Source organism: Desmodus rotundus, chromosome 4 (genome assembly GCF_022682495.2).
Source record: "Desmodus rotundus isolate HL8 chromosome 4, HLdesRot8A.1, whole genome shotgun sequence".
NCBI lineage: Eukaryota > Metazoa > Chordata > Mammalia > Chiroptera > Phyllostomidae > Desmodus > Desmodus rotundus.
In genome coordinates this window covers 27,112,197-27,138,405 of record NC_071390.1, presented here as the reverse complement: position 1 = coordinate 27,138,405, position 26,209 = coordinate 27,112,197, and the positions used below count along the sequence as shown (strand labels likewise).

At 40.5% G+C, this 26,209-nt stretch overlaps 1 protein-coding gene across 8 annotated transcripts in view; it reads left to right on the top strand.

Annotated features, from left to right (window-relative positions):
• Positions 1 to 26,209, top strand: part of PLCE1 (phospholipase C epsilon 1) — a 332,067-nt gene that overhangs the window by 23,466 nt on the left and 282,392 nt on the right. For 7 of the 8 annotated variants that reach the window (XM_045197747.2, XM_071221217.1, XM_045197748.2 and 4 more), the window contains exon 2: positions 9,237 to 10,762. In XM_045197747.2, the coding sequence (XP_045053682.2) occupies positions 9,575 to 10,762 (1,188 nt within the window). In that variant the 5' untranslated portion in view covers positions 9,237 to 9,574. Of the gene's footprint in view, positions 1 to 8,828; positions 8,859 to 9,236; positions 10,763 to 26,209 lie in introns of those variants that run through there. The other variant, XM_053922227.2, reaches the window with a different exon arrangement.

The following is a 26,209-nucleotide window of genomic DNA, read 5'->3' as shown; positions in this document are numbered from 1 at the left end:
CTTGCTGACCAAAAGACCTCTGAAGACCTTCACTGGTGCTAGTGTTAAATATAATATAAATATAAGAAGAAAAATGGCCATCTTATGCATTAACTATGTGGATTTAAAATGCTTTCATCTGCTAGAGCTTTGTGGGGGAACCTCTGTGAAACCAAAGCGTTACTTAGTCTGGAAATGTTTTACTTGGTGTGATGATGACATAGAGGCTAGATATCAGGTGGTAGGGAGTGCAAGAAGCACAGCCATGAAGAAAAGAGTTTGCAGGAGCTGAATCATATCTTATTTTGATTAAATCAGGATCATTTTACGGAGAGAGTGTAATGTGAGAATGTGTTAAGGTAGTAGAGTGGTTCTATTATGTTTAGCTCATCCAGAGTGAGTTAGTTTTCATCACATGTATTTTTAATTCTTTGGAAAGACAATTACATTAATTGAGGAATGACTTGTAAAATACCAGTTTGAAAAAGACATGTAGTGAGTAGGTCTCACCTCATTGTGGTTTTAATTTGCATCTCTCTGATGGCTAGTGATGCTGAGCATCTAACTCTCAATTAATTAAAAATTGCTTGTAACATGAGCTATAGATAACCTAGCTAAATGGTGGCCTTTGGCTGCTTGAGGAAGCCTGTTATATTTCTGATGTGTGGGGTGGGTAAGGCAAGGCCTTCAAGGAAGCCACTCTGGGTGCTTCCCACTTTTCTCTTCCCCTTCATTGCAGGGCTTCCAAACTGTGCTGTGTTGACCTGGTATGAGAACTTTCCAGCACCTGTCCAGAATGATTCTACTGCATCTGTTGTTATTATGCTTAATGAGGGCAGAGTAGCCTCAATGTGCCAGCCAACTCACAACCTTTATCCGAGGTCCAAGAAGCAGCCCGGACTCCCTCTCTCTTCTCACTTCCCAGTGCAGAGTACTTGTTTATAGACTATGACATTCTCTGGGAAGTCTTTGCTGATGACTTGAGTCTATGATGGTTTTTGCCATCTCTATCTTTATGTTTTTTTATCTATTGCACAATTAGCATACACACAATTGAATGCTTTTCCTTACTTTTTAATTGGCTGGAATATATAACTCAGTTTTGGTGATTTTATCCTCACCTGAGGACATGCTCATTGATTTTAGAAAGAGGAGGGAGGGAGGGAGAGAAACATCATTGTGAGAGGGAAACATCAATTGACTGTCTCTCTCATGTGCCCTGGACTGGGGAACAAACGTGCAATCCAGGCATGTTCCCTGATCAGGAATTGAACCCACAACATTTTGGTTTATGGGATGATTCTCCAACCAACTAAGTAAGCCACACCAGCCAGAGCCAATTCAGTATTTTATGATGTTAGTTCATATCCTTAGTTTTTCTTTATGGCTCTATAGTAATGAATGATTTTCCTGTAGAAAGGGATTTTGCCTTTCTTGTGAAGTTGTGTGGTACTTTGCACATGTGCTAAGCACCCAGTAAACTTGTAAACCTTAAAAAATTATTTAGTGGTATGCATTGTATGAAATAAGGAAAATTATTACATACTAACATATAAATACTATTCTATCCAAAGCAATAAGTAAGCAAATATTTGTTGAGCCTTTATTATTATTGTACCAGAAGATGATTTACAAGAATTGGACATGGTCCTACGTCAGGAAGTAATTTGTGTATAAGTACTCTCAGGAGATTTTTAGAATGATAATAAAAGATACTATTTTTTGAGGGATTGCCACTTCATAGGATTCTTGCAAGGATTGCATGAAAAACTATTATGTTTCCCCATTTCACATAGAAACTCTGCCTTAGCAAGATTAAATGAGTTGTTTAAGGTCAGCCTACTAAGTGTCATAGACAGGATCAAAATTGAGACTGATTGATTTCACTATCCTGGTGCTGTGTGGTCAGCTGAAATTTTCAGCATCATTTGTACAGTTGAATAGGTTGTTCACTGCTCAGAGGTTACTGGCTAAAGGTACAAGTGGGGCTGAAATGCAGCCTATAGTCCATTTGAAATTTGATATGGGCTTATGTATAGAGGGGGGGCAAAAGTAGGCTTACAGTTGTTCATATGGAAAATATTACAATAATTAATAAGTAATAATACAAGAAAACACTGTGTTTTGCATACTCACAACTGTAAACCTACTCTTGTCCCACCCTGTACAGTTGGTGTTGAGCCACCACCCCAGTCAAGATATCCAGTGTTTCCACCATTCTCAGAAAGTGCCTTCGTACCATTTTATAGTCTTTCCACTCCTTCTTCTCCCCCTGCAAGATTGATCTGACTCTATCTCCATTGCTTAATTTTGCATGCTTTAGAACAGCACTGGCCTATAGAACTTCGTGATCATGGAAATGTTTTACATATCTGTGCTATCCAGCACAGTTTCTACCAGCCACTATGACTGTCAAGCACGTAAATGTGACTACTGCAGCTGAGAACTGAATTTTTAATTCTACTTAATTTAAATAAATTTTTACTTAAACTTTAATAGCCACGTGTAGTTAGTGCATGCTAAAATGGACAGCACAGGCCTAGAACTTCAAATAAATGGAATCATTCAGTGGTTGGCATCTTTTACACGAGCTAATGTTTTTGAGATTCATCCATGTTTGTTACATAATCAGGAGACCATTTCTTTTATTGCTGAGCACTGTTCCATTGTGTGAATATACCACAGGTTTTATTCATCTGTTACTAGACTTTGCAGTGGTTTCCAGTTTGATGCTTTTATGAATAAAGCTGATATAAACATTTAAATACAAGTCAGTTTGTGGATGCATGCTTTTACTTTTCTGCCATGAGTGGAATTTTTGGGTTATATGGTAAGGTATGTTTAACTTTATAAGAAATTGCCAAACCATTTGCTGAAGCAGCTGTGCCATTTTACAGTCCTACCACAATATTCCAGTGGCTCCACATTCTTACCAGCTTTGGAATGGCCAGTCATTTTAATTTTAGCCATTCTAGTGGGAATGAAGTGCTATCTTACTGTGATTTTAATTGGTATTTTCCTGTTGACCAACGATGTTGAACATTTTCTTTTCATAATCTTGTAGGCCATTTGTATTTCTTCTTTCGTAAAGTGCTTATTCAAACATTTGCCCATTTATAATATAGGGCTACTTTTATCATTGAGTTTTAAGAGTTTTTTTTAATATATTCTGCATGTAAAATCTTTTGTTCAATATTTATATTATAAATATTATCTACCATTCTATGTCTTACCTCTTGAAGAACAGACTTCTGAATATTTAAAATTTTTTATTTATTTTTAGAGAGAGAGGGGAAGAGATGGAGAAAGAGAGGGAGATAAACATCGATTGATCACTTCCCATAAGAGCACCAACCGGGGACAGAACGTGCAACCCAAGCATGTGCCCATCTAGGAATCAAATCAGCGACCCTTCACTTTGTAGGACAACATCCAACCAACTAAGCCACACCTGTCAGGGCAGATATTTCTAATTTTGATGAAGTTCAGTATTTCCTTTATGGTTTGTGCTTTGGGGTTCATTTGAAGGAATTTTTGGTTACTCAAATGCTTATAAAGATTTTCTCCTATGTTTTCTTCTAGAAGTCTTATAATTTTGGCTTTTACATTTAGGACTATGATCCATTTTAACTTTTATGTGTGGTGTGAGGAAAGGATTGAGGTTCATTTTGTCTTTTTCTAATAATATTTTACTAATTATGCTATTACAGTTGTCCTGGGTTTTTTTGCCCTCCCCCTCCACCCAGCACAACCCTCTCTCTCAGGCAGTCCTCCCACCATTGTTCATGGGTCGTGACTACTAAGTTCTTTGGCTATTCCATTTCCTATAGTGTATTTAACACCCCCATGGCTATTCTGTAACTACCTATTTGTCCTTCTTAATCCCCTCACCTCTTTGCCCATTCTCCCACATGCCCCTCCCATCTGGCAACCATCAAAACACTCTCCGTGCCCGTGACTCTGTCTCTGTTCTTGTTTGCTTAGGTTGTTTTTTAGATTCAATTGTTTATAGATATGTATTTATTGCCATTTTATTGTTCATACTTTGGATCTTCTTCTTTTTCTTAAATAAGTCCCTTTAACATTTCATATAATAATGGTTTGGTGAGGCTGAACTCCTTTAATTTTTTCTCATATGGGAAACTCTATATCTGCCCTTTGATTCCAAGTGATAGCTTTTCTGGATAGAGCAATCTTGGCTATATGTCCCTGCTTTTCATGACTTTGAATATTTCTTGCCAATCTCTTCTAGCTTGCAAGGTTTCTTTTGAGAAATCAGCTGACAGTCTTATGGGAACTCCCCTGTAGGTAACTAACTTCTTTTCCTTGATACTTTAAAGAATCTCTCTTTATCTTTAACCTTTGGCAGTCTAATTATGTGTCTTGGATTGGGCCTCTTTGCATCCATCTTGTTTGGGACTCTCTGTGGTTCCTGGACTTGCATGTCTATTTCCTTCACCAAATTAGGAAAGATTTCTTTCATTTTTGATAGAAAAATTATTTTTATCAAATAGATTCAATTTTTTGCTCTTTCTCTTCTTCTGGCACCCCTATGATGCAAATGTTGGAATGCTTGAAGTTGTCCCAGAGGCTGCTTACACTATCCTTGTTTTATTGGATTCTTTTTTTTTCTTGTTGTGATTGGTTGTTTTTGCTTCCTTATGTTCCATATTATTGATTTGATTGTTGGTTTTATCTACTCTACTGTTGTTTCCCATGGTGTCCTTCATTTTCTGACTGGACCTTTTTTTTATGTTGGTAAGGTCCTCACTAAGCTCCTTGAGCATCCTTATAACCAGAGTTCTTAACTCTGTATCTAATAGATTGCTTATCTCCATTTTGTTTAGCTCTTTTTCTGGAGGTTTGATTTGTCCTTTCATTTGGGCCATGTTTCTTTGTCTCCTCATTTTGGCAGCCTCTCTCTGTTTGTTTCTACGTATTAGAGCTGCTTTGACTCCATATCTTGGTAGTGTGGCCTAATGTAGTAGGTGTCCTGTAGGGTCCAGTGGCACAGCCTCCCCTATCACCCAAGTTCGGTACTCAAGGTGGACCCTTCAGGTGGGCTGAGTACACCTTCCTCTTGTAGTTGAGCCTTGATTGCTATTGGCAGATCAATAAGAGGGATTTACCCAGGCCAGTCAGCTGCAAGGATTGGCTGTGACCACTTACCACAAACCTCTACCCTCTGTGGAGGATCAGCTGTGCAGCAGCAGGGTGGTAGTGCTCTAATGTGGTCTCTAGCTGTCCACTGCATGCGCTGGCCCAGGGTTTTCCTGGGTGGTGCAGGCCAAGGTCAGCCCCCACCTGTGTTTTTCTCAGGGCCACCCGCCTGAGCTATAAAGCAGTCTAAGGTGGCTGTTGCTTGTGCTGGGCTTGGAGATTCCCAGGAGAAGCCAAGCTGTAAATCTAGGCTGGCTGCCTCTGGTGCCAGGCCTGGGGCTCACTCAGGCCAACCATTGCTTGTTTGAAAGGATTTAGGGAGCATGAAGCCAAGACCAGCCCTTCATATGGAAAAGCAGCTTAGGTGGGCCTCTAAGTTGGGTGGGGCAGAGTCTCTGGGGATCTCCAAGGGGGGTCAAACAGTGTTAGCCAGGTTGATGGAGTCTCAGATATGAGCTTGCTGGCTCTGTTGGGGGAATGTTTAGAAAAAGGACAATGGTCTCTGCTCACCTTGATGCCAGACACTTCAGGTTCTCCCAGTGTGCCACTGGTGCCTTTTAAGATGCTATGCTGGTCCTGGAGCTTAGAGGTAGTGAGTCTGAGTAGGTGAGTCCAAGTGTGGGTTATTTAAGAGGAACTACTTGGGGCTCTGGAAGTTTCTTCCACCAAGTTGTGGGGACTTATCCTTCTGGCACTGGAATCCTGGGCTGGGGAATCTGGTTTGGGGCTGGGACTCCTCACTCCCAAGGTGTTCCCTCCTAGATTTTTATCCATAACACATGGGTGTGGGACCAACCTGTTCCTCATCTGTGCCCCTGTTACCAGTCTGGATGGATGTGGTTTCTTTAATTCCATAGTTGTCAGACTTCCATTTAGTTTAATTTCTGATGGTTCTGAGTGATAATTGTTCTATATTTTAGTTGTAATTTTGCTGTGGTTGTATGAAGAGGCGAGCCATGTCTGCCTATACCACCATCTTGACTGGAAGTCCCTCGTTTCTATTTTAGATTCAGTTTTTGATAGTTGTGCATTTGTTGCCATTTTTTTTTATTGTTATTCAATTACAGTTGTATGCCTTTTCTCCCCATCCCTCCACCCCACCCCATGTGAACCCACCTCCCTCCCCCCTCTCCACCCTCCCCCTTGGTTTTGTCCATGTGTCCTTTATAGTAGTTCCTGTAATCCCCTCTACCCACTGTCCCCGCCCCCACCCCCCACCCCCGCCCTGGCTATTGTTAGATTGTTCTTAACTTCAATGTCATTTTAATGTTCTTACTTTTGATCTTTTTCTTACATAGGTCCTTTAATATTTCACATAGTAATGGCTTGGTGATGATGAGTTCCTTTAGTTTTACTGGTCTGGGAAGCACTTTATCTGCCCTTCCATTCTAAATGATAGCTTTGCTGGATAGAGTAATCTAGGTTGTAGATCCTTGCTTTTCATCACTTTGAATACTTCTTGCCAGTCCCTTCTAGCCTATAAAGTATCTTTTGAGAAATCAGCTGACAGTCTTCTGGGGACTCCTTTGTAGGTAATTCTTTGCTTTTTTCTTGCTGCTTTTAAGATTCTCTCTTTATCTTTAACTTTTGGCATTTTAATTATGATGTGTTGTGGTATGTTCCTCTTTGGATCCATCTTGTTTGGACTCTCTGTGCTTCCTGGACTTGTATGTCTCTTTTGTTCACCAAATTAGGGAAGTTTCCTTTCATTATTTTTTCAAATAAGTTTTTAATTTCTTGCTCTTCCTCTTCTCCTTCTGGTGCCCCTATGATTTGGATGTTGGTATGTTTGGAGATGTCCCAAAGGCTCCTTATTTTATTATCATTTTTTCTTATTTTTTTTTCTTCTTGCTGTTTTGATTGAATGCTTTTTTATTCCTTATGTTCAAAATTGTTGATTTGAATCCTGGCTTCATCCCCTCCACTTTGGTTCCCTGTGGATTTTTCTTTATTTTACTTAATCCTTCATTTCTGCCTGGGTCTTTTTTATGCTGTTGTAGTACCCAATGATTTGTTTGAGCATCCTTATAAGAAGTGTTTTGAACTCTGCATCTGATAGGTTGCTTATATCCTTTTCATTTAGTGCTTTTCCCGGACTTTTGTTCTGTTCTTTCATTTGGGCCATTTTTCTTTGTCTCCTCATTTTGGCAGCTTCTCTGTGTTTGTGTCTGTATATTAGGTAGAGCTGCTTTGACTCCCTGTCTTAGTAGCATGGCTTATGTAGAAAAGGCACCTGTAAATTGTGTGAGGTGGAGCCTTAGGTAGTCACTGGAGTTAGGCAACCTGTTTCACTGCTTTATGGCTCTCTGTGGGGTAGGGCGCAGAGAGGATGCAATGCTGCTGCCTGGCCTCTGGAAACTGCCCAAGAGGAAGCTATTTCCCTGGCACTCTCCCCTTTGCCAGCCACTTCACTTCCTCCCCTTCTCCCATATGCCACTTGTGCTCTTCTAGCTGTTGCCCTGGTGCTGATACCCAGAGAAGGTAGGGCTGCCTGTATCCTAAGTCCACTGTGGTTCCTTTAAGAGAAGTCTCTTGAGAATCCCAAAGTGTCTTCCACTGCCCCAAGCCCCACTGGTTTTTACAGCCAGTAGTTATGGGTACTTATCCTCCTTGTGCCAGAACCCTGGGCTGAGTGGTCTAGTCTGGGGATGGAATTGCTCACTCCTTAGGTATCCCTCCTGATTTTTATCCACCACACGTGAATATGGGACCACCTGTTCTGCTGCCTTTTCCCACCTCTCCATACCTTTGTTGTCTTAATTGTAATTTTTGCTCTAGTTGTGCAAGGAGGTGAAGTGTGTTTGCCTATACCTCCATCTTAGCCAGAGTCTGACAGCCTACTTTTAAATAATGTTATTTCAATTCAAGTCTATAGTAATCTTAATAACTACATTTCCATTTCCCTTCTCTTGACCTTTGCTATTGTCGTACATTTTACTTGTGCATTTGTTAGAAACCCCATAATAAATTGTTATTATTTGTGCTTTAAATGGTCAATTATCTTAAATGATTTAAAAAGTAAGAAAAATTGTGTTTACCCACATGTTTAATATGTTCCATATTCTTTATTCCTTTGCATAGATGCTGTCTGCTATTATTTTTTATCTCACTGGTACTTCTGTTTGCTATTATTTTTCTTCTGCCTAAAGAATTTTCTTTACTCTTTCTTGTATGCAGGGTTCTAGTGATGAATTCTTTCAGCTTTTGTAAGCCTAAAAAGTATTTTATTTTTGGCTTCAAACATATTTGCTATCTTTAGCAAACATTAGGGTATAGAATTCTAAGTTGGCAGTATTTTTTCTTTAAGTATTTTAAAGATTTATTGCACTTTCTTCTGACTTGTGTTATTTTTTATGAGAAACCTGCTATCATCCTTATCTTTGTCCCCTCTACTGAGTTTGTCTTCTTTCTCTAGCTTCCTTAACCTCGTTGAACTCTCAACATTCTTTTTTTTTTTTTTTTTTTAAATCAGGCACACTGTTGGGTTCTACCTAAATTTTACATCTCTCCACTATAGCCTAGAAACTCTCAAGCTGTAAGTAAGCTAGGGCATTTATAGGGCTTTAATTATCTTTTTCTTCTTTCAGGGATCACTGTTCTGTGTTGCCTATTGTTCAGTCTCTGAAAACCATTGTATCATTTTTTTTTCTGATTTTTTTCAGTTGTTTAAGAGAAAAGGATAAATTTGGTCCATTTTGACTGGAAAGAGAAGTTCTGAGGTATTAAATCAGAAAGCTAAATACCTAAAACATTAAAACTAACCTCTTTTTTATGTTTTATAACTTTTAAAATCTTTTCAATTACAGTTCACATATATTATATTAATTTCAGATGTACAGCATAGTGATTAGACATTTGTATAACTTATGAAGTGATCACCCCCAATAAGTATAGTACCCATTTGATACTAAACATAGTTATTAAAATATTATTAACTATATTCCCTATGCTGTACTTTACATCCCCATGACTGTAAAATTAACTTCTAGTTGTAAAACTTCTTCCTCAAACTTGCTTGTATTTTGCATTACCTTAGAATTAGGAGTTCATTTAAAAATTCATTTAATTCCACAGTGACATATCCCTTTTTCTTACAGGAAAAATTCATACTGGATTTTTAAATCATTACAAGTCAGCGATGGATCAGAAGTTTCAATCCCAAATGAAAGTCTTCAAAAGAATTGCTTTAAATAACAGAGGAAAGAAAATTGATCTACCACTCTAAAAACCTGATCTAGAAAAACATTGCACATGACAGGAAGTACAAACTTGGGCAATTTATCTGGCTTTTAATGTACCTGAGTCAAAGGAATGTCACTTTGTTTCTCAGAGGGATTTTATATCTGAGGCCATTTTCATAACCAATCCTTTTATCTTGACATGATCCCCAGGGAGGAGAAACAGAGAAGTAGGTAAAACCTGTGTGCTGGTCAAGATGACTTCTGAAGAAATGGCAGCTTCTGTTCTCATGCCTGTGACTCAGAGAAAAGAGGTGTCTTCTCAGTCAGCTGTAGATGAAATTAGTGAAAAGGTCTCGGACATCAGTGTTCCAAAAACACACAGTGTCAGGCAGAGTGGGCAGACTTCTCATACCATCTCAAAACTGAAAAAACTTAAAGAAGAATCTTCTGGAAGCAACTTGCCTAAGATTCTCTCAATATTAAGAGAGAACATAATGAGTGATGAGAACTGTAATGAAAAGTTCTGGGAGAAAAGCATGCCACATTCTGTGGAAAACCTTAACATTAACTGCAACAGCATATTGGAAAATGATCTGCGTGGTCGTCCTCAGAGCCAGTTTTGTGAAACATGCGATTCTGTCACAGAGGAAACTGGAATTCCTTCTTCACTGGAAAGAAAAGTGTTCCCTGGAATTCAACTGGAAATTGATGGACCTCCCGTGGCCAGTAGTCCCTTAGGAAATCAATTGGCCATCACAGAGACTGGTGAGGCACACCCTGAGAGCAACATGGAGGTATTTCCCTTTCAATATGAACTTGACAGAAGAATGCCAGACACTTTCTGTACCCTATCAGATAACTTGATTTTGGATGATTGTGGAAACTGTGTTCCGCTGCCCGATGTTGGTGGGGAGCAAAAGAAAAATTATATGGCATATACTTGTAAACTAGTGCAGTTGGCAAAAAGCTGTGATAATGAGAACGGGCAGCTACAATGTGATCATTGTGATACCTTGAATGATGAATACTTGTGCTGCGAAGGTTCCTGCCAAAAGGCCAATGTAGTACGTTCCAGTGACAGCTTTTGCAGGGAGAATTTTACTGATGGTCCATCTGCCAAGACCTTTCTGAGCCATTTTGAAGACTTCCCTGATAATTGTGAAGATGTAGAAGATTTGTTGAGAAGTAAAAAGGAGCGGTCCACTCTGCTAGTGAGAAGATTTTGTAAAAACGACAGGGAAGTTAAGAAATCTGTGTATACTGGGACAAGGGCAATTGTGAGAACTCTGCCTTCTGGTCACATTGGACTGGCAGCTTGGAGTTACATCGATATGAAGAAAAGTGGTCTCTTACTGCCTTGTGGGAGAGTAACGGGCCAGCTGTCAACAGTGGTGGTCACACAAGATGGAAGCCAAAGTCTGTCAGAAGCCCAGTGGTATTCGGTAAGAGTTAAAGTTTCTTTTGATCATTTTTGAAGCTTGATATTTCAAAATCTAAATTTTCATTGTCTTAATTCATGGAAATTTTTAATTTCTGTCAAATTATGATTCATAGGGGAAGTATTTGTATAGTTATTGGAAACAAGTAGACCTAACAGATGCTCCAATTGATAGCCGTCAAGTTTAAGTTAACTCTCCAACAATGTAAGTTAACAAAATACAAATACAAATGTCATCAGGAGTAGAGAAATTACAGAGATCCCCTGGTTACTGTGTGTGGAATTATAAGACAGAAACTCCTGGTAGTGGAAAAACTCCATCAGCTGCAAATATAGTTGTGTCTTCTGCAGATGCATGCCTATGCCTTCTTTTGTCATGTTTTTAGTTGGCAAGGCCTAAAGGAATTTAAAATCCAGTTTCATCCATTTTCCAACCAATGTTCCCAGTTTCTTCCCTCTTAACCTTTTGTGTTCCATGGACCCCCTTTGGCAATTTGGTGCAGCCTGTGGACTCAGAATGCTTTTAAATGCATCAAATGAAATACAAAGCATTATAAAGAACACAGATTATATGGATGTACATTTATCAAGATATTTTTTGAAATTGTGACGTGGTAGAATAGGTGCTTCTTTGTTAACACACTAAACAGTGGCATCCAGTGATAAGCTAACTGCCATAATTTCAAAGTAGTGATGAATCTAAATAAGTAGGGAATGGTTTACCTGGGGCTTTATCAGTTTTATCGTCCTGAGAAGCCTCTCAGTCCTGGGCAAACCAGGGCAGTTGGTCACACTAAACATAAATATTATTTTAGGGTCCTACTATGACTGTAATATATGGAAATATCTGTTATTTGTATTGCTGACAGGAGTACAGATACTACTACTGAGGTTTGTTGCCTGTATTCATAATTGAAGAAAATGCAAAATTTCTAACTCTTACATTCTGGTGTTTCACAATTCCTTCAAACCTGACCCTATGAATAAATGCCACATCTAGAAAAACATCCTTTTAAGTGAAATATAAGTAGCATATTTTTACTTTCATCATCAGCCATGATAGGTAATATTTATTGTGCAATATACTTGTGCCAGGTACTGGGCCAAATAATTTATTCTTGATTTCACGCTATCATCTCAACTGCCCCTGGTACTGGTGTGATTATTAACTCCATTGTATTGTTAAGAAAACAGAGAAGTAATATGCCTTGCCCAAAGTCACTTAGCCAATACGTGGTGTAATTAGGATTATAATCCAAGCAACCCACACACTTAGTTCTTCAGGATCCAGAAAGAAATAAAATCTAGAGTAAGCTTTCAACGGAACAGACAAGTCCTGCTCATTGCAGCATCTGTTGACTTGGTAGCCACACTCCCTGGTATCTCAGACTTGGTATGTCAAACTTGGCTGTGTTTGATACGGTGCTTCTAAACCTGGTTACATATTAGAATTACAGTTTCCAGCCCCTCACCTCCCAGACCCTCTGAACCAGAATTGCTAGGGTAGGGCTCAGCATGAATATTGTTTTCAAGAAGTTCCTCTGGTAATTCTGTGATTCTATAGAGTTGAGAACCACTGACCAGGAGCTTAAACTGAGCTCTTTGGTCTTCCTCAGGACATTTTGGGAATACTTCCTTTCCCCAAAAGACATGGTCTCTCTGAGTGTCTGGTCTCTCAGGAGTGTCAAGGGCGGGCCTGGGAGCCTGGCTGAAAAGAAACGGCTTGCAGGCCCTTCTCTCTGTGCATCCAACCTACCCTTAACCTCAAGAAGTGTCTGGTTTGTTTTTGCATCTTCACCTGATACCTCATGAAACCTGAGTCACAGTCAAAGTGGTGTCAGTTACACACATGCTCCCCAGCTCTCTGACTGAGTTCTGAATTTTGTCCACGCAGGGAAAAAGGAGTTCATCACAGCAATGTGTCTGCCCACTTAAAAGTGCAGCAATTTTTAGATTCATGTTCACCTGAAGTTGAACATTCAGAGCACAATAGAAATTTAAATGTGGTAAAGTAAGGGGAAGTAGATTGCTTGAGAATCATTATCATAGTTCTTCCCTCCCCACCCCCCCCCCACCCCCACCTCCCACACACTTATACAGGCATGAGGGCCGTCGATCTGATGTAAATTGCAGGATAATTTTTGGCATGCTTGTTCTCCTTCAGTTCCTGGAGCCCAGTGCTGCTTCTGAGAACGTTCTCAGGTCCCTAGCCCAAATCTGCCCCTTCCTGTCAGTCAGATGCCCTGGAATAGTAATTCCCAAGGAAAAGAACCAAAGAGATGATACGAATTATCTACTCCCTCTTTCTAGTCTCTGGAGGCTGGGAGAGGTTGCCCCACATCTGTCAGAGTGAACTCCAGAAACTTCTCTTTCCTCCTTGACCGGGTTTCTGGGAGGCTGTGGGCATTTTTATTAAACCTTAACATGAAGCTGGAGGAGCAGCTGACTGTTCTCCTGTTTTTTCTCAAGGAAGATTACTGAAAGGAAGAGACCGTTTTGAACATCCATACCATGGCAGGAATGAATCAGTATTATTTAAAGTATGGCATTCTCCCTACATCTCGTTTGTAGTTTTGCATGAGGTAGAAATCCTCAAAAGTTGTGCAGGTGAATTATAGCCACTTTCCCCTAGATCCTATAAATTGCTTCCTTCAGCTAAAAAACACAGACTTGTGGTTCCAGTTCTTGGAGTATTTCAGGTGTCCCCCAATCAGATTGCAAATGTGGTAAGGGCAAGGAATGGCCTGCCTTTTTCCCACTCTCCACAATGCAAGCATAACGCCAAGTATATAGGGAGCAGGAGAACGTCATGCTGAGAAACGTGGTCTCTGGCGTCGGTTGGCAGTGCCTGGTGGAGAGTGAGTGCCGCTACTCTCGCTCCAGCTGTTTATTTCGTGCTTTGTCATGGACATGTCCCCACCGCTTCTCTTGGCAGCTTCTCGAACAGGGAAGTCTCTAGCAGCATTAATTTGAACGTGTGTCCCTCAATCTATGGTGCGGTCATTTGAAAAACCCTTCCCACACATTTAAAGAATGTGTTATTTGTCCAATTAAGGTTTTTTTGCCTCACTTAAAATTTTTTCCTCGGTGCCTCTGTCAAAATGACCCAATTACTTTCTATTTGCACAGCTGTACAGAGGAGAATGGATTTGAATGGGAGACATTAATGAGGATTAATGCTGGCTGACTGACTAATCATATTGGTATCCTCCTCCCTCTGCTTATAAAAAATTAAAACCCTATCCCTTATTTAGTTACAGCCATACTCCCTCTCTCCTGCTTTCAATTTATTGGCTCAACAAAACAGTATATTTTGGCAAATGGCTAAAGTCTCCAGGTTAAAGATTGGTTAAGAGTGTTTTTATTTTTCAAAAAGTTTCTGCCTTCCTGAATTTTGGGGAATTTAGATACTGGAGTTATTCTGAATACGAAGTGCAAGAAGTTCCTGCCTGTGCTGGAATCATTCATGTAACCTGAGTTCTGCATGCACTGAATAAAGCGAGGGGAGCCAGGGCAGAAAGTCCACCAGCTCCTGTAATTATTGCTTTATTTATTTCTCTGCTTTGATCCACAACAGGATTTAACGTACAACAATATGTACAGCAAAACAGAAACAAAAAATGAGGTGTTATTTTAAAAATGAGGATAGAAAAACTATAAATTAAAAAGGAAAGTCAAAACCAGCTTCTATGTTACTAGTTCCTTTTCTGCTTTTTTTCCTTCTAAAATGTATCTTTCTTCACATTTTTCTACTCTCTAGTACAGAAAATTAAACTTAAGGGGCCATGGAAATTTTTTGAGTGTTTAACATAAATATCTTTGTTGGTATATATGTCCTTGATTCTATATTTTCTGTTATGAATAAAGGGACCAACCAATAATAAATTCATTTTCTAAGTTATAACTTGTACGGGTTATCACATATCTGTTGAGCCCTGCCATTCAGTGTTATAATTGATGGCTGTTGAAATAGCAACATGTCTTGTTTTCTTGTCTGGAAATTTGGTCTCCCTACATCTTAGGTACACTTTGGACCTTGAAATAATTAAAATTCCACAGGCTGCACAGGCTAAGCTGAAAGCCTGTGCTTGGTGACATGCCAGGCCTCTTCTTCCATGACTAAGGGTTGTGTCAGGTTCATGACATGGGTATAGGATGATGCTGGCCCCTTCCTGCTGAGCCCAGTGACAGGGAATCCAGCTCCTGGCCAGTCCCTGTACAGTTTAGTCACGTCTAGTGCATCAGTGGAAAATATGATGGGCTGTCAGAAGCCAGCTTTGTGATAATTGGATGACTTTCCCTTATTAGCTGCATTGGGACAGTTTAGGGTGAATTTCCTTCCATACTTTTTACAATGGTTATGCCAGCTTTTTGTGTAGGATTTGCGGGGGTGGGGAAAACCAATGAAAAGCACTGACCCTGTACTCTAGTTTAAGGTGAACGTATTCATGGCCACTGTTATTCTCATGTTAGCTTGGGACATACCACTATTAGGACTTTTTTCCCCCCTTTCCTTTCTCCAGATGTCCTGCATAATGAGAATTGGCAACTGGAGAGGTTCCACCCCTGGAAATAGGCCATGATTAGAGTGTGGCTTGAAAAGAATTAGAACCCGTGGGCAAAGATAGGACCATCCAATGGAGCCCTGATCTAATCCACACCCTGCATTTTTACAGGAGAGACTCAGGCTGCCCATAGAATGACCTCCCCATTGTGATGAGTGATAAGAGTGTCCCTCTCCCCTGATCACCTCATTCAGTGCTGGTTCAAGAACAGCACTGTAAGCCCCTTGGAGATGCTAGGCCCTCTGGAGTGATACAGACCAAATGATTCAGCATTCTACAATTGATGCATCATAGGGGGTGAGGGGAGTGACCATCCCCTGACCCCTCAGTGACTAGACTAACCTGTGGCTCAGACAAGGCCTTCCCTGAAAAGCTGTTCTCACACCATGGTGCTGGGGTTATTTTCTGACCTTGAAGAGCCCCATAACACCAAAATCATGCCCTGTCCAGTGGTTCTTTTTTCTAACTGCTGGCCTGGATACATTCAGAGCCTCAGATTAAATAAGGGTCCTACAGAGCTCAGGCTCCAAGTCCCAAACCCCAACACCTGGCCCTTGGACCTCAGCCCTTTCCCTCTCATTTAGTCCATCACCCTTCAACCCCTCAGAAAGAAATTAGAAAACCACCTCAGTCTTGGGCAACGCAAAGACACAATTATCTTTTAGGGTGAGGAGAAGTTACTCTTTGAAACCCTTGAAGGGAAGGAAAAATGCTTTGGTTTCCTTTTTTTAACAGCTTTATTGAGATATAATTCATATACCATACAGTTTACCTATTTAGAGTATACAATTTAGTATTTTGGTATATTCACAGGTATATGCAAACATCAGCAATTTTAGAACATTTTCATCACCTTGAAAAGAAACCCCCTCCCCTTTAGCTGTCACCCTCCATTCTCTCCATCCCTTCCCCTCTCCCCCATCCCTTCCCCTCTCCCCCAGCCATATCTCATCCACTGATCTATGCTGAGTCTATGGACTTCCCTAGTCTGGACTTTCACATGAATGGACTAATATAGTATGTGGTCTTTTGTAACTGGCTTCTTTCACTTAGCATAATATTTTCAAGGTTTAAGGTTCCATCTATATTGCAGCCTGTGTGAGTACTTTGTTAATTTTTACTACATTCCATTGTATGGATATGCTACATTTTATTCATCAGTTGTTGGACACTGGGTTGTTTCCACTTTTTGGCTATTAGGAATAAACTTGTACATGAACATTCATGTACAAGTTTTTATGTGGGCATATGTTTTCATTTGTCTTGGGTTTATATCTGGGAGTGGAATTGCTGAGTCATATAACAGTGTTTAATTAACCTTTTGAGGAACTGCCAAACTGCTGTTTTACAAGGCAGCTGTACCTTTTACATTCTCACCAGTGGTGTGTGAGGGTTCCAGTTTGCTCTACATCCTGACCAACATTTCTTAGTGTTCATTTTTTCGTTTATAGTCATCCTGGTGGGTTTGAAGTAATATTTCATTGCAGTTTTTATTTGCATTTTTCTGAACTTTTCTTGTGCTCATTGGCCATTAAATCTTTTGCCCATTTTTCAAATTGGATTATTATTATTATTATTATTATTTATTTTAAAGATTTTATTTACTTATTTTTAGAGAGAGGGTACAGGAGGAAGAAAGAGAGGGAGAGAAACACCATTGTGCGAGAAAAACATGAATTGGTTGCCTCTCGCACACCCCCAACAGGAGACCTAGACTGTAATCCAGGTGTGTGCCCTGACTGGGAATCAAACCCACTGAGCCACACCAGTCAGGGCTGATTGTTTATTATTGAATTCTTTATATGTACTGGATATAAGTTCATTATCAGATACATGATTTGTAATATATATCTAGATATAAGTATAATATAGTTATAATGAAGGAAAGTCAACAGAGTGACAAAGAAGATTTACAATTTGAACGTACAGTAAAACTTGTTAATCATTTTCTTTGGACATTGATCTCATTCTCAGTCTTTCTCCCACTACTACACCAGCAACAACTTTCAAGTAAAATTTTTGATCTTCTCTTACAAATTCTTTGCAAACTCCAGTCTGCATAGTTTCTCCCTCCTCTTCTGCCTGATGTCATTTTTCTTATCCAAAAGCTGGGAACCAGATTGTCATCTGCAAACTTGTGCATTAGAAGGAGGGCATCCAAATGCATTGATGATTGAGTAGGTGACCACTTCACAGTAATGTACTCTATTATGCACAAGTAGAGGCAGGACAAAGCCTAGGGTGAGACGTGTGAGATTCCTAGAGTGCAAGATTTGAGGAAGCACTCAGTCTTGGAGTCTTACAAGTGCCAACCCTCTGCTTACTAGTGAATGCCTCCTTAAATTATGAGGCATAGGCAGCTCACTTGTCTCACCATAGCCCCAGCTGTGGATATGAGGGTCTAAGGAAATGTATGATTTAGAAATGCACATCATTTTCTTAGTTTAAGAATGACCTTGACTAAACTTCCACATATCTTAATACAGATATTCTTAAACTAAGCTAAGAATGGTTCCTTGTTTTTAAAAGGGTTCAAAAAATTTAAAAAAATTATGATATGTGGAAATTATATGAAATTCAAATTTCACACTCATTCTTCTTTCTTTAAATTTTCATTCCTTTATCTGTTTTCTGTATTGCTTTCTCCCTGTAATAGCAGATTTGAGCAGCTGCAGTCAAAACTATATGGCCTGAAGACTAAAGTTTTTATCACCTGGTACTTCACAGAATAAGTTAGCCTACCCCAGGCTTAGAACACAACTCTCTTCCTGGCTAATTCCTACCCATACTTCAGTCCTGAACTTGGATTTCACATTCCCTCTGTGGTCCTCCCTGTCAGCCTTTCCCCCCACTACAGACCCCAGTTCAGAGTTTCTCTGTGTTCATGCATATTTCTTGATTTATAAATGAATTATAAATGAAGAAAGGTGGTTTCTATCCACTGCTGATGTCTACTTCTCAGTTTCCCCAGGCCAAGTGCAACAGGCTTGTTAGCTATCCTCTCTGTGAACCTCAGAGTTTGGAACCAGTTCCTTTGTGTAATACCTAGGACAGAATCAGAATTTTCCACTGATATTCAAAAAGGTCTTTTTCAGTCTTGTGAACCCAGAGATCCATGCTTGTCACCTCCACAGACCTGGCCTAAAAGACAAAGAAGGGACGTGCTTGGACCAACTTGTTCCTGGCCGCCTCCCCCTCCCTCCTCTGTTTCAGCTGGCTGTAAAAACCCTTGGGAAAGTTTCCAAACAGTTTGCATTTATAGGGGAACACCTGACACTGCTGTGATCTGCAATGGGCCAGGGAGGAAGGATGCCCTCTCCACTCAAGATCCCAGAGCTCTGTCCCTGCCCTTCAGAACTCCCAGTCCTTATAGGCAGGGGTTTACAGCATGGACCAGAGGGAATCCAGCTTTTTCTCAGTGGTGGTCAGAGGTAGAGTTGGTGGTAAAGGGATAGGGACAGCATGCTGAGTTTGTTAGGAAGATTGCTCTTGGAGGTTGGGAGGTGTCTGGCCAGTTCTTCAAACTCTCTGACTCCCAATATTCTCATTAGTAGACCTGAGGCAGCACCTCCCTGCCAAAAAGACCCAAGTATCAATTCCAGCTCTGCCATTGACTGATTGACCTTAAGCAAGTCACTTTAGGACATGGTTTTTCGTTCCTTTTGGCATAAGAGTAAGGGCAGATATGTATCCATTGCCGTCTCTGTGTCAGACACTCTCTATATAATTTGTGTATATTCAATTAATAAATTACACATTTCCTCTTAACTGTAAATGCCCATCATCTGTGACTTCTTGATTCAAGTCCTGACCCTGGGTTTTGGGTGGAGTGAATATTCTACCTCTTCCAGCAGTGCCTCCTGGAGGTTTGATATGGAGAGAAACTTGTCTAACACTTGGAGTGGGAGTGGGGGCAGAGGAGAGACACATTTATCCTGGTCCTGGGCTAAGTCCTGAAATGCCTGTACCAACAAAACAGCAAGCACCTAGTGGGCACTTAACTGTGTGCCAGGCACTGGGCTTCCAGACATCTTTCCTCATTTTTTCTCCTTTCATCCTCACAGCAACTGTCTACAAGGTCGAATTTATGAACATCCCCATTTCCTGCTCACTATTAGTAACATGACTAAGGTCACACAGTGTTAGGACTTGAACCCAGGTCTGGCTACCTCCAAAGCCCATTCTCAGAAGTTCCTCTGAAAGATTCTAATGTAACTTATCCCTGTAACTTGGCAGAAGTTCTGTTCTCTTATTAAATGTGCAAATGTTGAGCTGGATGAGTCCCTGAGCTGTTTCTTTCTTCAAATGTGAGCTGGGCGTGACCTTTGGATGAAATGGGAGATGTGGGGAACAATACCAATTCTTAATGTGAGGGGTGTGTTGGCTATTGAAATGGCTAAGATTTATTTTTATGACTCAGCCTGCTAGGGGAGGAAACCAAGCCCGAAGGTTTGAATTTTTTACTGAATTGCTGTAATTTAGAAGTACATCTTAAAAGTTTTATAAGCAAGTAATCAAGGACAAATTCCAAAGAAAACTGCACACAGATTCTGACTCAGAATCTATAGCTTATTCACAATCATGCTGAAATGACCAAAACCAGTGGAACAGGATTTAGTATTTTTCCATTGTAATTTAAAGTTTTCTTCAATTTTCAAGGATTCTGACCAACTAACCTGAGTGTAAAAAATATTAGTAACATTTCTTTCCACAGTCATACCATTAAAATGGAGTTTTCACCTGCTTCACAAGGTTGTGAGGCTGGAGAAAAAAAATTGAGCTGGTTTCATGTTCATGCGCTTAGGAAACATTATAAAATGTCCCTGCAATGATAACTCTTCTCCTCTTTATTCTCTAAGGATTCAGAATGAGGTACCTGGGGAAAAGGGACTCAAAAACTGTTTCGGAGGCAGCTAAGCAAAACCAGAGTCAGCTGTTTCCTTTCATAAATGCTGCAAGCTGTTGAGTCGAACCTGCATACCGAAACCCGACTCTTCGGTTTCCCTTTTGTGGTGCTGGCCTAGTTTTAATAACTTCATTTTCAACTTGTATTAGGTAACTTTTATCACTGACACCTACTTCGTCTTGTCCCTGGGTTTTAATAGAATAAGGAATCAATTTGTCTGCAGACCATGTAGAGTTGCCTAGCTTCTGAAAGATTTAGAACCAAATTATAAACGGTGACACTTTAATAGTGAGTGTGGATGTGTCTTGAGAGCCAGCATGTGGGAGTTTGGCAGTTGGGAAGCCCCAGGGCTTCAGTTTTTCCAGATTGTGTACCCTTCCATCAAATAGTAATTTTTTAGCCTTGAAAAACTCTTCTACAACAAGGGAAAAGTTCATTTGAGTTCTAAATTTGTTCACCCAAAACTTATTTATGATAGTAGCAAATGCATTATTTTTCTCTTTAATTAGGCCATAAAATGGTCTTAGGCCCTGGATAGATCATCCAGTTCTCCTTTTGATGGCCACCAGCCAAATAAGGGCACCATATGATGGTGTGACTCTGGCATGTCTGATATGTTGTGAGGGTAATGCTATTATTGTGGCAACCATGCCTTCCAAATAAAAAGTTAGGAACTTTTTATTGAGAGGAGAGAGGGGCAGGATATTTGAGATTGAGACTGACCCAGGAAATGCGGAATGCACGGTATTGATAACTATCAATGACAGTGTAAAGGAAAAAGAATGTGAGTGAACTAGTGCAAATCTAATTTGCTGCTAGAGAAACCAGGAGCCTCAAAACGAGTGACTTGATAATGGTGGCAAAGAATAGTCCACGTGTAAAGACCACTAGAAGCCCAGAAGTGAATCTGGCAATTGTTTTCCTCAAAGTTTTTGTTTTTCTGTATTTTGGGCATGCTTTGGAAGTGTGAGTTTTATTCACACTTTTTATTTGGAAGCTTTATTTTAAATACCAGAAAACCCTTAAGCCTCATTATCCCCTCCCACCTCCCCTCTGGTTACTGTCAGATTATTCTTAATTTCAGTGTCTCTGGTTATATTTTGCTTGCTTGTTTGTTTTGTTGATTAGGTTCTACTTAAAGGTGAGATCATATGGTATTTTTCCGTCACTTCCTGGCTTAATGCTCTCCAGTTCCATCCATGCTGTTAAAAAAAGGGGGGGGGGGAGACAAAATAAATAAATACCAGGACATGCTCAGCTAAATAAGTGTTGTCCCTATCTAAGGAGTCACATTCAAAGGCTGTCCCCATTTTCCATTTATGCTGCCATTATGCAAAATATCTCAACCCTTTGAGCTTGCATGGAGATTTTAGAAACAGTCTATTCAAAGTATCCTGGCTAATGTTGGTTTTGGTCAATATTGATGGATGATTATGAAGAATAGGGTTTATTTCATTGAGAGTCTTGTAAACTGACTGGAGGTGAACAAGGTATCTGGAAATGTTTTGAGCAAAGATAAAATTATAAGTTCTGTATTCAGCACCATTTGAACACAAACTTGGCCATCATTTCATAGTCTTGCTGACTATTTTCCTTCAGTGAGGATGGATAGTTCAGAGGCACCCATACATCCAATATGCACCTTTGATTTAGATTCAGCCTCACAAGCACAGAGCAGATCGAAATTTAGCCCCATCTCCCCCACTTCTCTTGGACAGGTGCCCTTGTACAAGGCACAACATGCTCATCCCTACAAGGTGATCCTGGGTAGTACTATGTGGAATAGAATCAGAAGAGCTACTGAAACCCAAAGTACATATTTTTTTTCTCTTCAATTCATATATTATGTGCTTAGCACAGTGGAGTCCATTGACTTCCAATGTTCTGAAATAGAAACAAATTTAAATGGTCCACTGTGAATGCTTTTCTGTATGAATATAAAATAAGTATTTGGTAAACTGCATGGACTACAGAATTCTTGAGCTGGAAGGTCGATCTTCTATAACTTTATTCAGTCCCTGGTTTTGTGGATAAAGAAGCCAAGGCCTTACTTACATAGGTGATGCAATGTGACCAGGTTCGCCTAGCTAATGATAGAAGACATAGAGTCTGGGTCTCCATAGACTCTTGTCTCCTCTTCTCTAAAGTAAGATAAAATATATGATACAGCCTGTCACATAGTAGATGCTCTGTTGATGTCAGCTGATTCTGAACTCTAACACCTTTAGGATTTCTGGGAGGCATAGATTGCTGATACAGCTGCCACCTTGGAGGAGTTCATGGTGGGAGGGCGGGAGCCGACATGCCCGTGCCATCTTTCATTTATTCAGTTTATCAGGTTTTTTTCTGTGTTCTCTGGTCCATTCCAGTTTTCACAGCTTATGCTGTCTTCAGTTCTTTAAGAAGCTGGCTCATTTGGTTGCAATAATCTTGTAAGTTCTTTAAGTACGCAGAGATGCCCTTTCAATTTGGATGTAGCCAAGTTTTGTGAGTTCATTTCTCCCCTTAGTCTAATTTCTTTCCATCCTTCACTTGGCAGGTAGCTCTCTGTAGTTAACGACCGTAAGTTCTTCAAAGTGCACAGAGCAGCCATGGGATCCCTCCCAGTCTCTCAGGAGGATATTTTCCCTTGTTCTTTTTCTCTTATTTATGGGAAGCAGAGCCAAGTGTGAGACACTGAGCCCAGCAGGAGGGGCCAGACCTGGCCCAGGAAGAGCCACTATGGTCTGGGCTGCAAGGAATTGAGCCAGGAATTCCAGGCTCATAAAACATCAGCATTAGAAAGGTCTTGGAGACCATCAGGTCCAACCTTTTATTTTACGGAGAAGGAAACTGAGGCTCAAAGAGAGGCACTGTCCTTGCCCAAGTCTGGTTAGGCATCAGTTTCAGAGCCAGGCCTGGCACCTTGGCTGCCCTGAAGTCAACTCTCTCCTACCCTGTGTAAGATGCCAAACACTATTTCTGAGTCACAGGTATGGCACTGAACTGCCTGTGTTGTAACAGTTAAATTATTGATGGCTTGGAGCTCAATAGCGGTTAAGTGAGTTCAGGCACCAGACTGCCTGGGTTCAAATTCTGACCCTGCAGTACTAGCTCTGTGACCTAATGAAAGTTAGTGAACCCCTCTGTGCCTGTGTTTTCTCATCTCTAAAATGGGGCTAATAATTTAACTTTATTCTTCGGGCTGTCGTAAGGATTAATAGGTTTGTTATACATTAAATATTAACACACATGAACAAAAGTGTTCTTAACTTTAAAGCATTTGGACAGTACCTGGCACTACTCTTGTAGTTGGTTCTCAAGCCTCAGTTTTTAACCAAAATTCTGTTTTATCTCCCTCTAAGTATTTGTATTTCTTTTTTTTAATTTTTGAAATATATTTATTGATTATGCTATTACAGTTGTCCCATTTCCCCCCCTTCACTCCACTCCATCCTGCCCACCTCCTCCCTCCCACATTCCCCCCCTATAGTTCATGTCCATGGGTCATACTTATAAGTTCTTTGGCCTCTGCATTCCCTATACTATTCTTACCCTCCCCCTGTCTATTTTCCACCTACCATTTATGCTACTTATTCTCTGTACCTTTCCCCCCACTCTCCCCTCCTGCTCCCTGTTGATAACTCTCCATGTGATCTCCATTTCTGTGATTCTGTTCCTGTTCTAGTTGTTTGCTTAGTTTGCTTTTGTTTTTGTTTTAGGTGTGGTTGTTAGTCACTGTGAGTTTGCTGTCATTTTACTGTCCATATTTTTAATCTTTTTCTTAGATAAATCCTTTTAACATTTCATATAGTAAGGGCTTGGTGATGATGAACTCCTTTAACTTGACCTTATCCGAGAAGCACTTTATCTGCCCTTCTATTCTAAATGATAGCTTTGCTGGATAGAGTAATCTTGGATGTAGGTCCTTGTCTTTCATGACTTCAAATACTTCCTTCCAGCCCCTTCTTGCCTGTAAGGTCTCTTTTGAGAAATCAGCTGACAGTCTTATGGGAACTCCTTTGCAGGTAACTGTGTCCTTTTCTCTTGCTGCTTTTAAGATTCTCTCCTTCTGTTTCATCTTGGGTAATGTAACTATGATGTGCCTTAGTGTGTTCCTCCTTGGGTCCAGCTTCTTTGGGACTTTCTGAGCTTCCTGGACTTCCTGGAAGGCTATGTCCTTTGCCAGATTAGGGAAGTTCTCTTTCATTATTTGTTCAAATAAGTTTTCAATTTCTTGCTCTTCCTCTTCTCCTTCTGGTACCCTATAATTCGGATGTTGGAACATTTAAAGATGTCCTGGAGGTTCCTAAGCCTCTCCTCATTTTTCCGAATTCTTGTTTCTTCATTCTTTTCTGGTTGGATGTTTCTTTCTTCCTTCTGGTCCACAGCATTGATTTGAGTCCCACTTTCCTTCACATCACTATTGGTTCCCTGTACATTTTCCTTTGTTTCTCTTAGCATAGCCTTCATTTTTTCATCTAGTTTGCGACCAAATTCAACCAATTCTGTGAGCTTCCTGATTACCAGTGTTTTGAACTGTGCATCTGATAGATTGGCTATGTCTTTGTTGCTTAGTTATATTTTTTCTGGAGCTTTGATCTGTTCTTTCATTTGGGCCTTTTTTTTTTTTTTTTTTTTGTCTTGGCGTGTTTGTTACGTGAAGGGGCAGAGCCTTAGGTGTTCCCTGGGGCGGGGTAACTCTCCTCGCTGTGCTGTGATGCTGTACATGGGGGAGGGGCCAAGAGGAAGGACTGGCGCTTGGCCTGCTCTCTGCCGGATTTCAGTCACTCCCTCCACTACCCACAATCAAATTGGGCCCCTCTGGTGCTGATTCCCAAGTGCGTGGGCTTGTGCACGCTCTAGGCCCCTGTGGGTCTCTCCAACAAACTCTCCTGTGAGGCTTGTAGTTTCTCCTTCTGCTTCCTCAACCCCCACGGTGTTTGCAATCAGAGAGGTTTGAGGCTTTATTTCCCCGTGTTGGAGCCCTGGGTTGCGCAGTCTGCTTCGCTCCCCCACCCTTCCTTCTGGTTTATCTATGCGGGAATGTGGGGCTGCGGGGTCTGCCAGACACCACCTTGTGTGGTCTGCTAGCTGCAGCCTGGCCTGCCCCATTCTACAATCCACCACCTCACTGAGTCTGCCAGCTGCCACCCTGCGGCAAGTCCTCTCTGCTCTTTCTGCTGGTCTCCGCCCCTCCTACTGGTCTGGATGAATGTTTCTTATTTATTTCCTTGGTTGTCGAACTTCCATACAGTTCTATTTCCTGTCAGTTCTGGTTGTTTTTTGTTTTTAAATTGTTGTTGTTTTTCTTTTGGTTGTGTGAGGAGGCACAGTGTGTCTACCTACGCCTCCATCTTGGCTGGAAGTCCCCAGTATTGGTATTCCTTTAGGAACTCTGATGGAATAAATTCAAATTGTGGGATAAAGTGTCTAAGTGCTGTAAGAATAATAGGAGGATTTGTGCAGTTTGAGAAGGTTTCCTGAAGGAGAAGGTGGGGATCCCCGCTGAGTCCTGCCAGGACTCAGGATTGCTCATTTTCTAGCAGTGAAAAGTCATATGTCCCATTATAAGCAAACTGACTACCTGTCTCCTTTGGAGGAGTCTGTGTGACATATTCCAAATATAACGTTGATTTCAGAGGCCTTTTGCCATTTCGCCTTAGCGATTTCCCCCCTAAAAAGGTTACTTCCCATGAAATTTAAAGTGATCTAATTTTCATCATAGAATAGAAATTCTCCTGTTTTTATTTTCAAATTACCTATTATGAAAATTGCTTTCTCTACTTTGCAAAAAGTTGTCAACAACATCTGTTAATATGAAGAGGCAAAGAAGACCAGTTTGTGTAGCTGGTCATTTTTAATAATGAAATAAGCACCCATAAACTTAGCCAGAATTTAAAGTTAGGGCCTTGAAAAACCCTATCACTAGTGATATGAGTCTCCTCTTTTGGCCACCCCACACCTCTGCCACACTGTCCCCAATCCCTTATGTACCTTC